The 16,492-nt window shown below is 42.4% G+C and overlaps 1 protein-coding gene across 18 annotated transcripts in view; it reads left to right on the top strand.

The window, feature by feature from the left end:
• Positions 1–16,492, top strand: part of ERC1 (ELKS/RAB6-interacting/CAST family member 1) — a 546,952-nt gene that overhangs the window by 164,896 nt on the left and 365,564 nt on the right. For all 18 annotated transcript variants that reach the window (XR_012155892.1, XR_012155894.1, XM_073320595.1 and 15 more), the window contains one exon: positions 7,900–8,067. Coding sequence is in view for 16 of the 18 variants with exons in the window: in XM_073320595.1 (XP_073176696.1) it covers positions 7,900–8,067 (168 nt within the window). In the remaining 2 variants the exon portion in view is untranslated. The remainder of the gene's footprint in view (positions 1–7,899; positions 8,068–16,492) is intronic.

Raw genomic sequence — 16,492 nt, 5'->3', positions numbered from 1 at the left:
CACCCCTCAAACATCTTTGAACTCTGACTGCTGGCATAGACAAGACCAAACTGTGTTCAACACGCAATGAAAAATGAATAGTTAGCCCTTGTTAGAACCAGTTAGGGTGCATCTACATGAACAAAAGCTGGACATGTAATTCAGCACTTTAATAGGTCCACTGGTGGCAACAAATTCTGTTGAAGCAGCATTAGACATTACAATGGTAAGTGTTGGTGCCTTGTGTACACTAGAACTTTTTCATTGTCACCAGTGGAGTTGTACCAGTAAAGAAAGATAATTTAGAATTTTGCTATTATAGATAGGTCATAGGGTTTGGTTAGAAACTGTTAGGAGCTGTTCACACTTCCTGCATTGAGTGTTGATCAGGGGTTTGGCGTTATCTGCACAAGTGACTCACTAACTTATATTCAACCGTGGTTTGGGGAAGTGAGGGCAGGTAGGGGAGAGTCATTTAATATCACATATCAAATATGGCTTAATTTCTAGTGTAGACCTTGTAGATAGTTTCTTAAATGTGATTACAAAGTACCAGTTTCACAAAGAGATACTTCTCATTACTATACAACAAAGTTAACATTGCATAAAATTTTCAATAGTGCTTAAATATTTAGGGGGCTAAGTCCCATTAACCTTCAATGACACTTAGGCTTTGTCTACACTGGCACTTTCGTTGTTAAAACTTTTGTCGCTCAGGGATGTAAAAAAGCACACTTCCTCTGAGAGACACAAATTTTAACGAGGAAAAGCGCCGGTGCAGATAGCGCTTTGTCAGCGGGAGCTGCGCTCCTGCCAATGAAGCTACTGCCCCTCGTTGGAAGTAATTTTAATTTGTCGCTGGGAGATCTCTCTCCTGGTGACAAAGTGCAGCTACACTGCTTACCTTACAACGGTGCAGTTACAGCGGCACAGCCGCGCAGTTGTAAGGTGCGCAGTGTAGACATAGCCTTAGACTCTGAAGTGCCTATGTCACTTTTGAAAATGTAACTTATGTTCTTAAGTCACTTTGATGCATTTGAAAACTTTTATCAGTTTCCCCAAAATTTATAACCAGGTAATAGTCTCATGATCAAGCCTTTAACCTACCTACAGAGTCTCAGAAAATATAGTTTACCAAAACTCCCCCTCACAGTCATATAAATGTTATGTCATCTCTTGCATTTTTTCCATTTATATTCTTTCCCAGCAGAAGACACCGTATGCACAGGCGTACAAGCATTGGTGGAGTTATGGGTATTCTAGTTCCAGCTTCTTCTACAAGAAATTTCAGAATCAGAGTTCGTTCTTGTTTTGTCTATGACTATCCATACTAGGTAGTGAGATATACAACACTGCATCCTGCCACTGTATAAAATTTCCCCAAAACACAGGTGTTTGTATTGAACAAACAAACTTATAACAAGATAGGCATGAATCTTCAACAGACTAATTGTGTGTGTGCAAATGTCTGGGAAAAGTTGGTGATACCCTGTTGAAGAGAGGATTTTGGAGTCTGTTGTATTGGCTATGCGCCTTTCTGGGAAAGAGACTATGTGAAGTTTGAAAGTGAATACTGGCAACTGACCTATCCGGGATACTCCTGTGCCCTTGGAAGCTAGATGATTAATGCAGAAAGGTTGGAAAGCACATAATTATATAAGAACCAGCAACCACCCTATTTCTCCATTAGTACTTTGCATGCCATACCATTAGTGCAACAGTCCCCAAACTTTTGAGGGTTGTTCCCCCACTTACCTTGTCTGCGCTGCCCCCCCCCCCCCCAAAAAAAAAAAAAAAAAAAGAAAAGCTGGGACCAGGAGTGGTACTGCAGCTCCGGAGGGGAGGGATGTGGACAGGAATAAGGGGGCTGAAGCTGGGGCTGAAGCTTGGGGTGGTTCTGTGGCCGGGAATGGTGCCGCAGCCAGGGGCCGAGGCTGGGGGCAGGAGCAGAGCTGTAGCTAGGCTGCAGTGGGGACTGGCAGCCAGGCCTGCGGCTAACTGTGGCTCTGCTCCCAGCCTTGCCCCCAGCCTTTTCTCCGGGCTGGGAATAGGGCCAGTGGTCGAGGCTGAGGGCTGATGTGGGGCTGGGAGCAGAGCCATGCTGAGGTTGGGGACTGGGCCAGGGATGTGGCTGAGGGTGGGACCAGAGTAGAACTGGGGGTAAGGAGGGTCTGGGTGGCCCTCCTTGCCCCAGTGGGGGTTGGCCTGTGCCCCTCTACACCCCTCTAGAGGGGTATGCCCCACACTTGGGGGACCTCTGCACTCGTATTTAATTAAAGACATGACTGTCTGTTAATATGCAAATAAACAGGTTAACCTTACGTTAAGGTAATACTGCATAAGGTGCAGAAATCAGGCTAGGGGTGGCAGAACCCAGGTGGTAGCTTTCACAGCCATTTCTGTGTGTGCAGAAGAAGCCTTGCACTGACTTTGTTGAAGTTGGCATCACCTGGCTGCCACAGACCTCAATTCTTGGCAGTCTGGGTGGATGCCATCCATAAACTGAGCTGGTGTGAATAAACAAGTGGATCATTTTGCCAAGAACAGTGGTAGGGTGATGACTGTGTGTCCTGCGAGCCTTTGAGGATTTTTCCTGAAAGTGTTTTCTGTGGTTCTCTAAGCAGGGACCTCACACAAAATAAACCAAGGAGTTCAATTTACTCCAAACCATAAGCCAATATAGAGTTCAAAGGGGTCAATCAGTCAGAAGATGGAAGGTCTTCTGAGGCGGAACCTTCACTTACACAAATCCACTGAAGTGAAGTACTAAGTGGGGTGTCTCATTTGATATATACCAACCATTTGAGGGGGCATGTGGCATTGCTTGTGAATGAAGGCTGTTAACCTGAGGATTAGAAGATTCTGAAACACAACGTATTTGATCTGTTTATGCAGGCTGAACACTAGGAGCTAGTAAAAGTAGCAAAAACTGTGGCTTGTGAGATTCAGAAACAATCTTCAGCCACTTGGAAAAATAACTACTTTATAAAAAGAAAAGTAGTACTTGTGGCACCCTAGAGACTAACAAATTCATTTGAGCATAATCTTTTGTGAGCTACAGCTTACTGGGGGGGGTTGGGGGACTCAGTTTGTGGGGACCCTGGGACTTCCTGAGGGTTTGGGAGGGCTCACTGCTGTAGCTCACGAAAGCTTATGCTCAAATAAATTTGTTAGTCTCTCAGTTGCCACAAGTACTCTTTTTCTTTTTGCGGATACAGACTAACATGGCTGCTACTCTGAAACCTACTTTATCTATGGTATTTGTATGGTACGCATCACACTGGTATTCATTCACAATATATTTTGTGTCCCTAATAGTCTTACTTAATGGATAAGAAATTAGGAATGTGGTTTTAATGATGTGGAAGTGAGCAGGACGACTCAGGAAGTAGACAGCCAGGGCTGCAGTGCTGACTCAAAGACCTGGGTTGCTTTTTCCCAACAGGGGAGGGCTCACTGTTCCATATAGTAGAGATCAGACAAAACAGTGAAGGGTTTTCTTTGAGAGTTATACTATAGATGCTGTGGCTTTGACGAGTGTTTCCAGTTAGGAGAAAGAAATTAAGGAAATTGGACTGAGATACACAAAGCCTAAAGCATCTAACTTTCTGTTTATTTAATTTCTTTCCCCATTTGGAGTTTGTCCACGTTTTCTTTTTACTTCACATCTCTGTCAGCCTGAGCTGTGCAGAAGGGGCAAGGGATTCAATAAGCACCCTACTTACTCACCGTGACTGATGCCCTGTAATGGATTCAGCTAATGGGAACCAAATCTGATACTGTCAAATAGGATTAGCAGCCAAGCTGGCTGGTTTGAACTCTGCCTGAATGCCAAGCGGATAAGGGTCAGTGGGTTTCTTTTGGTATCTTGAGCAGCCTGTGTTGTCGGATTTCATATTCCACAATGGTCTTTGAGAGTGTTCTTTTGCTCTATGGTGGCCTTTTTCTACAGATTGAATTTATATTCAAAAGTCTAATTCCTTCTCCTGCCCCCCCCCCCTTTTTTTTGTTTGCCTTGTGTGCTCTGTCTAGTTTAATAGGTGGAGAAGAGAAATAGAGGAAAAAACAGAGTCTTGTCAGTTTACAGTTCTTTGTGGATGCCATGGAAGTTCCATAACTTATTTTCCTTTGGGTGACACCATGGGAGGTGAAAGTGTGCTTATATGGCCAAATGATGGCCCACAAAGTTCTGGAATGTGGTCCTTTTTCCCCTTCACCTTCAGCATAAAGATATGTCCTGCAGAAAGACCCTCTTGTATTAAGGTGCTACATGCTGCCCATCTTTGACACTTCAGCTGCTGTTTAAACCAGAAACACTTTTGGAAATCTTCAGATAACCATAAGATTGTTTCCCCTCTTTTCACATATTGACGTGCAGTAGTGAGAGATCCATGCTTATATTATCTCCAGGCTCAACTAATACAGTGTAGTGTAACTACAGATGATTGAACATGCAGCAGCCCATTTAGTACTGTTATTTACCATTTGTATCTCTGTATTTTGAGAATATTTCAAATGGGGGAAACTTTTCTTAAAATTGTGAGACCCTCCACTACCCAGAAGAAAACAACAATAATGGCATCTACACAGTAGAACATTCTGAAATATTAATGTAAGATTATGATGTCAGATGAATGTCTGGTAAATGTAAAAGGGATATGTCTAAAAGATGTGGTAGAAGAGAAATGTATATATTACTTATTACACAATCAACCTGTGGATTTACTGAGGAGAGTCACGTACCGGAAATTGTGTCAAATCTCATATTTTAGGGCAGAATCATCCCCTTGTACAGTATTGCATTGCACAATGGTGTATCTCACTGGAGGCTTAAAATTGTTGCTGCTGTTCTGAAGTATTGGGTAATGGCCACCATCAGTGACCAGTGAAAAACAAATGTCCTGATCTACAATGGAAAATCCTGTCTTCTGCCGTTCATATTTTTTTTAAACTTTTTGGTTTTGTAAGAACTGGGTTTTTAAATTTATTTTTAGGCAAGCAGAAGATATTCTGGTATATTCAAATTTTCTAGAACTTCAAAAATTTTAATTTTCAGTCATTTATTTTTCCTTACCTTGAACAAAATATTGCTTAAGCTACGGTTTTATGACCTTCAGAGGTACAGATCAGGTATTTTCAGTGAATATTTCAGGATATACATATAAAAGCCAATAACCAATGCCATGTGGGGTTAAAATCTGTGGGTTATGTTTTGATGTTTAAATATTAAGGCTGTCGATTTAATCACATTTAACTCATGCAATTAACTCAAAAAAATTGATCGTGATTAATTTTTTTAATCGCGATTCATCACACTTTTTAACAATAGAATACCAATTGAAATTTATTAAATTTTTTTGATGTTTTTCTGCTTTTTCAAATATATTGATTTCTATTACTACACAGAATACAAATTGTACACTGCGCACTTGGTATTATTATTTTTATTACAAATATTTGCACAGTAAAAATGATAAAAGAATAGTATTTTTCAGTTCACCTAATACAAGTACTGTAGTGCAATGTCTTTATCATGGCAATGTAACTTACAAATGTAGATTTTTTTTTTTTTGTTATGTAACTGCACTCAAAAACAAAACAATGTAAAACTTTAGAGCCTACAAGCCTACTCAGTCCTACTTCTTGTTCAGCCAATCACTAAGACAAACAAGTTTGTTCACATTTATGGGAGATAATGCTGCCTTGCTTCTTATTTACAATATCACCTGAAAGTAAGAACAGGCATTTGCATGGCACTTTTTTAACTGGCGTTACAAGGTATTTACATGCTAGATATGCTAAGCATTCATATGCCCCTTCATGCTTCCGCCACCGTTCCAGAGGACATGCTTCCGTGCTGATGATGCTCGTTAAAAAAATAATGCGTTAATTAAATTTGTGGCTGTTCTCCTTGGGGGAGAACTGTATGTCTCCTGTTCTATTTTACCCGCATTCTGCCATATATTTCATGTTATAGCAGTCTCGGATGATGACCCAGCACATGTTCGTTTTAAGAACATTTTCACTGCAGATTTGACAAAACACAAAAGATACTAATGAGAGATTTCTAAAGATAGCTACAGCATTTGACCCAAGGTTTAAGAATCTGAAGTGCCATCCAAAATTTGAGAGGGATGAGGTGTGGAGCATGCTTTCAGAAGTCTTAAAAGAGCAACACCCTGATGCGGAAACTACAGAACCCAAACCACCAAAAAAAGAAAGTCAGCTTTCTGCTGGTGGCATCTGACTCAGATGATCAAAATGAACCTGCATGGGTCCACTCTGTTTTGGATTGTTATCGAGCAGAACCCATCATCAGCATGGATGCACGTCCTCTGGAAGGGTGGTTGAAGCATGAAGGGACATATGAATCTTTAGTGCATCTGGGATGCAACTATCTTGCAATGCCATGCAAATGCCTGTTCTCACTTTCAGGTGACGCTGTAAACAAGAAGCAGGCAGCATTATCTCCTGCAAATTGTAATTGTCAGGGTTCCTTCCCCACTCTGAACCCGGGGGTACAGATGTGGGGACCTGCATGCAAGACCCCCTAAGCTTATTTTTACCAGCTTAGGTTAAAAACTTTCCCAAGGCACAAATTCTACCTTGTCCTTCAACAGTATGCTGCCACCACCAAGTGATTTAGACAAAGAATCAGGGAAAGGACCACTTGGAGTTCCTGTTCCTCCAAATTATCCCCCCAAGCTCTTACACCTCCTTTCCTGGGGAGGCTTGAGAATAATATCCTAACCAGTTGGTTACAAAGTGAACACAGACCCAAATCCCTGGATCTTTGGACACTGGGGAAAAAAATCATTCAGTTCTTAAAAGAAGAATTTTATTTTTAAAAAAAGAAAAGGTAAAAATCCCCTCTGTAAAATCAGGTTGGAAGATAACTTTACAGGGTAACAAAAGATGCACAAAACACAGAGGAACCTCCTCAAGCCTTAGTTTCAAAGTTACAACAAAACAGGGATAAACCTCCCTCTAACAAAGGGAAAATTCACAAGTTGAAAACAAAAGGTAATCTAACGCACCTTGCCTTATTTACTTACTCTTTTTGTAATATCAGAGACTTGTACAGGATGGTTTATAGGAGAAGACGTTTTTTCACCTGATGCGTCTCTGCTTTCCCCAGAGAACACACCAACAAAGCCCGCCCCCTCCCCTGCCCCACAAAAGATTTGAAAGTATCTTCTTTCCCCATTGGTCCTTTTGGTCAGGTGCCAACCAGGTTATTTGAGGTTCTTAACCCCTTACAGGTAAGGAGGAATTCTAGGCTACCCTTAGCTGTATGGTTATGACAGTAACCAAACTTGTTTGGCTGAAGTAGGACTGAGTGGACTTGTCGGCTCCAAAGTTTTACAGTGTTTTATTTTTGAATGCAGTTATTTTTTGTACATAATTCTACATTTGTAAGTTCAACTTTCATGATAGAGATTGTACTACAGTACTTGTAATAGGTGAATTGAAAAATAATTTTTTACAGTGCAAATGTTTTTGTAATCGGAAATAAATATAAATTGAGCACTGTACACTTTGTATTCTATTGTAATTGAAATCAATATATTTGAAAATGTAGAAAACATCCAAAAATATTCAAGTAAATGGTATCCTATTATTGTTTAACAATGCAGTTAATTATGATTAATGGTCATTAATTTTTTAATCGCTTGACGGCCCTATTAAATATTGATGTTTATATAGGCATCAGGTCTCCAAGTATTCTTAGTTTGATAAATCGTTCTTGAATAGTAACCATCTTTGCTGAGGCTGTTGGATTTCACAGTCTTAATGAAGTTTCCAGAATCTGTCTGGGTTTGCCACCACTCATTTTATTGTGGAAGTTGTGTATTCCTTGTCTAATAACTCTTTTCTTTCCTATCTAACCCAGTCTTGCTTCTACATGTGTAAACTCAGGTGGATGCACTACGATTACGTCTGGAGGAAAAAGAGACAATGCTGAATAAGAAGACAAAGCAGATCCAGGAGATAGCAGAGGAGAAAGGGACTCAAGCAGGAGAGATACATGACCTCAAGGACATGCTGGATGTGAAAGAACGCAAGGTCAACGTTCTTCAGAAGAAGGTAAGTTTGCAGATGTACAAGGTTCTGTGTCCTCTGATATAGCCTCATTCCTGGTATAAAATATCCAAGGCTGCCAAAAGTCCCTTTGTTCCTTTATTTACGTTTTTGAGGTTAGTGGGTGAATTTGTTGATGTTATGGGAAGATTGTTCATGATAAACTTGTGAGCTTAGTCAAAGTTTTGAAGGGAAATTAAAAAACAGCCCAAAAGCAAAACAGAGCAAACACCAGTGTTAACCTTTCAGTGATCCTATATGTTGCTTGTGCTTCTACCTTACTGTTTGTAATGACTGAAGTATTTGTGTGGTGGACATGTCGTCCTGAAAACTCATCCTTCCCCACCCATTGCCTTAATTGGGGTGGTGGGGGGGAGACTTTAGTAGTTCAAGAAAATGATTATGTGCCAGCTCAGCCAGTTTCTCTCACCTGGCCAACAGATTTTTATTTGCTTAAGCTATGAACTTTGAGGGCTCAAGACAATATTGAGTTCAGTAAGAGCTAACCTTGTACAAAAGGGGAAATTCATGTGGAGATTAAGCAATTTGACCAAGGTCACATACTAAATCAGTACTATTTATTAATAGAATCCAGGAATCCTAACTCCCAGTCCCCTGTTCTAACATTTAGGCCACATATCTTTTACTATGGACTTGGCTTTTTACTGAAAACTTATTACTTTTTGGGGATGTAAACAAGTCTGATTTCAGTGAAGTTATACCAGGAGTGGCTTTGAACCATGTGTTTAAATGAGCCGTAGTGCATCATACTCAATACTGGTTGAGCTCCCTGTCATACTTTTTGACCAAGAAGCTTGGATATATAATAATTATTTAAAATGTTGCTAGACCATATATAGAGGTTGTGATAAATGAAGGGGAGGGGGGACAGCTCCCTTTTATGGACAGCCAGCCAGCCAGTTAGCTATAAAATTCCTCTTAGTTGCTGTTCTCTACTTGCTTTACCTGTAAAGGGTTAAAAAGTCCACAGGTAAAAGGAAGAGATAAGCACCTGACCAAAAGAGCCAATGGGGGGGCTAGAACTTTTTAAAATTAGGAAAAAACTTGCCCTTTGTCTATCTGTCTGGTGTTCTCCAGGAGAACAGAGACAGGGCTGGAACTATGCTGTAAAAAGCTTTGGGCCAGGTATGAAAATCATCAGATCATACCTAGAAACTACTAATTTAAAAGCCCAGATATGTAAGTAGGTCATGAAATGTCTAGGAAGACGTGATTAGGTTTATCTCTTTTATTTCTTTATGGCTTGTGGACTCCACTGTGCTAACCCCAGGTGCTTTTGTTTTGCTTGTAACCTTTAAGCTGGACCTCAAGAAGCTATCATGATGCTTAATCCTTGTAATTGTTTTTTTAAAACCTAGGAAAAAGCCTAAGTTCCAGGGGTATTTTCTTTCTTTTTGTTTTTAAAAAAATTTACCTTTTTTAAGAACAGGGTTGGATTTTTGTGTCCCTAAGAGGTTTATGCATATGTTTAATTAGCTGGTGGCAACAGCTGATTTCCATTATTTTCTTTCTCAGCTCTTCCCCAGAGCGTGGGTGAAAGCTTGAGGGTATCCCACAGCATGGAATTCCCAAGTGCGCCTTCCTGGGTTTTCAAGGAGTTTTTGCACTTGGGTGGTGGCAGCATCTACCCATCCAAGCTGTAACCTTGGGAGTTTAAATCAAGCCTGAAGTGGCCAGTATTAATTTTTAAAATCCCTGCGGACCCCCACCTTCGGGACTCAAAGTGCCAGAGTGGGGAATCCGCCTTGACAGAGGTTTATGAGGATGGCTTCAATCTTTAAGCTAATGGACTTGGCCCTCTAACGTGAATATCTTTATTTCCTGTACTATTTATTACATGTAGCAGATTTTTTAGCATTTCTTCTGAAGTGAAATTCATTTTCTGTCTTCATTTATACAAGTCAGAATTCTGCTGTTCCCAAGGATTGTCTGTCATATCTTTTAATGAAAGTTTGAATTGTCAGTTACAGAAAATGTGTACAGACTTTAGTCTGTTTTGTTTCTATCTGCGGTCTATTCATTTTTCTTTGCTGGCTTGATCTAGCCCCGCTACCCCCACCCCCTCACTAGCATTTACGACTGGCAATCCTGACGGAGTAGGCTTTAATCTGTATCTTCTAGTTGGATACACTATGAATCAAAGGCCTTATGGCTCTACTCTAGTTTTAAACATCTCCTCCTGATACAATGGCTGTTGCCAGTAAAACTGTTAATATTTCATGTTGTCTTGGCTGGTGTGATGCTGGAATCTTGTTTGAGATCTACCCATGTTATCTCGATATGGAACACAATAAGATCCTCTGAAAGGAAACTGGCAGAAGAACAAGTTTTCCCATTGTGCAGTGTTTCTAGATTTGCTTCTGTGGATATTAGGTGTGTCATCAGCAGCATCTGTCCGCTTCTGGTGGCAGTGAAGTGGAATTGGTGACATGTTGGATGAACTTGGTTGAACTAGGTGTTGTACAAGCATTTGTTTGTTCAACTTTTATTAAATGCTTCTCCCTCCCACCGGACATTTTCATTATAGAGAACTTCTTAGCTTGCACAGAAAAAATGATGACTAGGCAATATTTAAATTTGGAAATAATACCTGGAAACTAAGGGTCTTAAAGTTGAAAGAATCTGATTATTATTATAAGTAGTAGCAGTAGCAATACTGTAGCACAGAGGAAACCTGGTTATGGACCAGGATCCTATTGGGCTAGGCACTGTTTATCTAAATAATCCTTTAGGCAAAGTGATATGCTGTCTGTTAAAATTAAGAAATATCATCTCTAGCGGTAAAATTGTCATAGCCAAGATGTTTTGGGGTAAATTATGCTGTTAGAGAATGATACTGTCAAGTATCTGTGGCCCAAAATTTGATCTGTTTTAAAACTGTTGGACAAAATCCTATGATTCTAAATAATTATTCTAGGTATTTGATCATCTGTTCAGATAACTAAAGAAATAGTTTTTTGGGGGATTCACAAAAATCTTTACTATGCTCTACCTACTCTCTTTGCAACAAAAGCTATCTAAAGCACTCCTTCTGAAGTTGTTGGATTCCTGCCTGGACTGGTTGGCATAGATAAATGTGTAGTGCATTTTGTGCACTGCTAAGATCACTGCTGAGGCTGGTATATAAAAGAGGTAAACAAGGAACTATGCCTTCCAGTCATTCAAAAGATGGAAGAAAGAGGGATAGTGATGTTTACTAGCTGGCTAATGATAAAATCAAAAAGAGAAGATTAATTTTAATTCACCACTTTTAAGAGGGCTATTAATAATGCAGAATTTAAATAAGTATGAAAGTCCATTGGCATCACCACTTAAGTTGATATGCAACAAAACGTAATGTCTTGAATCTTTTTAGGCAAATCTCGTCTAGCTCACATTTCAGGTACTAGAATCACTCCACTTTGGAGTTCTTACAATTACAATGTTTTTGAGACAGCACCTTTATTTAATGCAATGTAAGGAGATATTATAAAATGTACTGAATATGGAGCCTGGAAAAGTGATGCACAGCTCTCTCTCCCTCTGTTTCACTGGCAGAAAATTAGTTTAACAGAACAGTCAATACCTTCGGAGGAGCCTTGTGTTTTCTTTTTCAATGAAAATAAATCTAGCAGAAAAGCTTATGCATTATGTTGGTTAGGGTCCACAGAAGGAGAGAATGATGTGGAGAGGACGAGCTGAGTATCACTAGCATTCACTCATTATCATCCTCCTTGCTACTTCAGTCTTGGAAGGTAGATAGGATCAGGAAGGAACAGAAAATTTTCAATACCAATAATTGAAGCAGTTTGAAAGAACCACCTCTGAGGCTACAGACACATGGCTATTACTGTGAGACTGTAAAGTATAATAACATGACAAACCTGTGCTTTTGTACATGTATCATTGAGCTGGTGACATTTCTAGTCAACATCATTATCTTGTTCATTATTATGATCTCTGAGAGTGCATAGATGGCATAGATGCCAGATGGCAGCAGGAGAGTGTTAGAAGGGAGCCTTATTCCCTGTAGAGGGAAGAAAGTTTGCTATAAATTAATTAAAGCACCTGAAGCCAATTAAAGCACCTGAAGCCAGTCACATGATAAACCGACCCCCCCACCCGCTTCAATCAGACAAGAGGAGGAGTTGAAGCAGAGTGGATTGGTGTTGGAGCAGAGAGCAGTTTGGAGGGAAGCAGAGGAGAGTTTAGAGAAGTGCTGCGGTGGGCTAAGAAGACCAAGACTCTAGGTAAAGGGACACCTGGTTTATGCAGAAGGAGGGCAGGAAGCCCCACAAGCTGAAGGGCAGGAGAGGGAAGTAGCCCAGGGGAAGGAACCGCTAGTTCTAGTGGTTTACCGCTATCCTAGGGGCCCTGAGCTGGGACACACATCTGTAGGGCCACGACATGGTCATCTATCCATACGTTCATGTCCCACTGTGTCTGAGGCAATGCTAGTTTTGGGGGGGCAGTGTTAGCTTATCCATGAACTTCGAGCACTCCTCCAAGGTACTGCTTGTGAGTCACTTAGCATAGATTCCAAATGACCAAGCATTCAAAGAAGAAAAAACGGTTACCTATCTCTCATAACTATTCTAGATGTGTTGCTCATGTCCAGTCCATGACCCATCCTCCTACTCTTCTGTTGGAGTTGATGGCAAGTAGGAACTGAGAGGGTGTGGGGCTGGCGATGCCCCTTATAAATGTGGGGCATCCAGGGGGTGCTAGGGCTGGTCCTACAGATACTGAACTTAAGGGGAAAAATCTCTGGCAACTGTGCACATGGGCACGCACACACCCTAGCATGGAATGGACACGAGCAACACATCTCACAGAACTACAGTTTTGAAAGGTAGGTAACCATTTTTTTTGCCTTCTTCATCAACGTCTCGTCCACCGCAAGCTGAGCCTCTGCCCGTACCAGAGGAGGAAGAAGAGCAGGAGAACATTCCACCGCCACTCCACTTTTACTCTTCCTTCCTGATGAGGCTATCATGCCTACATCTCGTACTGCAGCTGATGACTAAACACCTTCAGGAGTTATTTTGTAGGATTGCAGGCCCTTTTCAGGTCCCTTTAGAGGGGGTGAAGGACTAACAACGTAAGCAGCTCAACATCCTGCATACGTTGTCCTCTTCTAAAATAGCCCCCTCTATCAACAAGGCCCTACTTGATCCTGCAAAAATACTCTGGCAGACCCCCGTGTCCATTCCACCAACTTACAAGCAGGTGGAAAAAAATATTATGTTCCTGCAAAGGACTTGGAATTTCTTTTTACTCACCCTACCCCAAATTCCTTAGTTGTCAATGCTGTGCAGGAAAAAGGACATCAATATCAATCTCATCAATACCCACCATGATAGAGACTGGAAACAACTTGAGCTTTCAGATGCAAAGTTTATTAGTCCGCGACTCTTCAGTTCTGCATTTCCAACTACAGCTAATGGCTAAATATAATTGTCAGCTACTCAAAAATACAAAAACTCTGCCACGACCTACCTGACGAAAGCCTATACATCTCTGGAAGCCTTTTGGGACTTTGGACATGACTGCTCGTTCCATCACAACTGCCGTTGTTATAAGGCGGGCTTCATGACTCCACCTCTCGGGCCTTCCTAAAAAGGTACAAACTACAGTAGAGGATCTACCCTTGGAAGGTCCCAAATTTTTCGCGGAGCACACGGATAACTCCCTAGCTACTCTACGCTCTCTTGGCATTTACACACCAGTGTCGAAAAGACGACCAGGAAGTATCTTCCCCTGCGATCCCAACCACTGCAGTACACCCCACAGTGGCCCTATGATACTGAGAGCTGATGACAAAAGCCGCCTGCCATATGCAGACAGTGCTCCTCAAGGGGCCTCCAGCCCCTTCAATGCACCTCAAGCCAAGCAACAATTTTGAAGGTGTGGTCGAGGCCTGGAGAAGCCTCCCCATGCTCCAGTCATACCAACCATCTTTGACATCCCACCAGTTTGGCAAACGTTTAGCCCCCTTCCTTCCGTCATGGAGGCTAATACCTGAGACAGGTGGGTCCTCAAGATCATCAGGGAAGGATACTCCATCCCTTTCCTGTCCATTCTACCCCACCACCCTCCCTTCCTGTCCCTCTTCAGGGACCCTTCTCACGAACCCATTCTGCAACTGTGAGCCACAGAACTGGTCCCTTCCCAACACAGAGGACAGGGTTTCTACTCCCTTTATTTTCTGATCCAGAAGAAATCAGGCAGGTGGTGGCTGATCCTGGACCTTTGAAACCTCAACAAGTTCATCAAACTGCAACCCTTCAAAATGGTTACCCTCTCCACCATTATCCCAGCACTGGAACAAGAGGATTGGTTCTCGGCCCTCAACCTCCAAGATGTTGATTTCCTTATTACTATACCCCCTGACCACAGATGTTTTCTCCGGTTCACCATGGGCACTGATCGCTATAGTACAACGCACTGCCTTTTGGACTGTCAGTGGCCCCTTGTGTGTTCTTGAAGGTCCTGTGGTAGTCGTTGCCTATCCCTGCAAACTTTTTCTACTTAGACAACTGTCTCCTCAAAGTCCTGTCTGAAACTAATGCTCTTCACACCTTCCAGGTGACAATGAACCTCTTCATGGAGCTAGGCCTTTGTGTGAACTTGGAGAAATCTACTTTAACGCCAGTGCAACACCAGGAGTTCATCAGGGCACAGTTAGATGCCATATAAGCCAAAGCCTTCCTTCTATCACAGATTTTGGGCTATTGTCGACCTTGTATCCAAGGTACAAGCCTGCCCCCAGATCTCCATCAGAACATATCTCCCAGCTACTCAGCCACATGGCAGCAGCCACGTTCATGGTAAAGCACACGACTACACATACGATGCCTTCAAGTGTAGCAGCATACAGTATACGTCCCTCGCAGGCATAGCCTGCACAAATGCATATCCAAGCCAATGAGAGTAAAAGACTCAATACTCTGATTGAGACAGCCCAACATCATCTGTATCGGCATTCCTTTCCTGAAACTGTCACCTACCATGATTCTAACCACCGATGCCCGCTTCATCAGTTGTGGAGCGCACCTTCACACTCAAATGGTGCAAGGAAGATGGTCCTTAACTGAATCTACCTTACATATCAACCTTCTAGAGCTATGAGTGGTCTGCAGTGCCTGCCGACACTTTTCTCCCACTGATCGCACACTGATCGCATCAGGGTCATGACGGCCAATGTGACCTGCATGTTTTGCACAAACAGGCAAGGTGGAGTGAGGTCCCACTTGTTATGCTCGGAGACACTGAAATTATGGAACTGTACAAATACAACACTTATATCCTGTTTGTTATCATGGGGAGGGACTGTCATTTAGTAATTATCAGAGTGTCTGTGACTTGGATCTGAGTTCTGCTCTCACTCAGCTTTGCCACTACTCCTTATGTTAACTTGAAAAAGTTACTCTAACAACCTGTAATACACATTTAGTGTACTTACCTATCTCCCAGGATGTGTTGAGGCCTAAAGTTGGAAAAGTGCCTTGCGGTTCTCATGTGAAAAGTGCTACAGAAGTAATAAGTTGTATATATTCACATATTTTTGTTCTGTAGGGGAAACGACGATTTATGGCTGTTTTAGTAGTAGTAGTGCGAGGAACACCAGGAGATGGGAGTCCTGGTGCCACAGGTGAAGAACATGGAGCGCACCATCATCACTCGGAGAGCCAGAACCAAGCTGGAGAGGACCCTGAAGATGCCATCTGCTGCCAATTCGTGGAAAACCTGAGACAGAAGTCAGACCAGGGCAAGGCCTTTGAGGTAACATGCAAGTGGGCCACCAACAACCACTTCCTCCTTGGGGGCAGTTTCACCTGATTTGCCGGCTGGAGGTTCATGCACTGGGCCCGGCTCAACTGCTTCCCACTGAACAGAGCCGTCCACCATGGGAATCGGGACAAGCGATGCAGGAAGTGTGGCTATGTCAACTAGACACTACCCCACATCTTGTGTAGCTGCAACCCCCATTCCAGAGCCTGGCAGCTGTGGCACAATGCCATCCAAGATTGACTGACTGGTCAGAGCCATCCCACCACCTGTGGGGAAGATAGCCGTGAACGCTGCCATCTCTGGAACCAGCAGCCAACTGCGACCAGACGTTGTCATCACCAACGAGGACCAGAAGATGATCATCATGGTGAACATCACTGTGCCCTTCGAAAACAGGACCCCCGCTTTCCACGATGCCTGATCTTGAAAGCTGGTGAAATACACCCCTCTGGCCGATATCCTGAGGGCTAGGGGCTACAAGGTCCAAACTCACGCTGATAGTCGGAGCCCTGGGCGCATGGGACCCCGGTAATGAGCGAGTGCTGAAAGAATGTGAAGTCGGTCAACGCTACACTCAGCTGATGTGGCAACTCATGGTGTCGGATGCCATCAGGTGATCGAGGGACATCTACATAGA

Source organism: Lepidochelys kempii, chromosome 1 (assembly GCF_965140265.1).
Source record: "Lepidochelys kempii isolate rLepKem1 chromosome 1, rLepKem1.hap2, whole genome shotgun sequence".
NCBI classification, from domain to species: domain Eukaryota; kingdom Metazoa; phylum Chordata; order Testudines; family Cheloniidae; genus Lepidochelys; species Lepidochelys kempii.
This window is presented reverse-complemented; position numbering and strand designations above follow the sequence as displayed.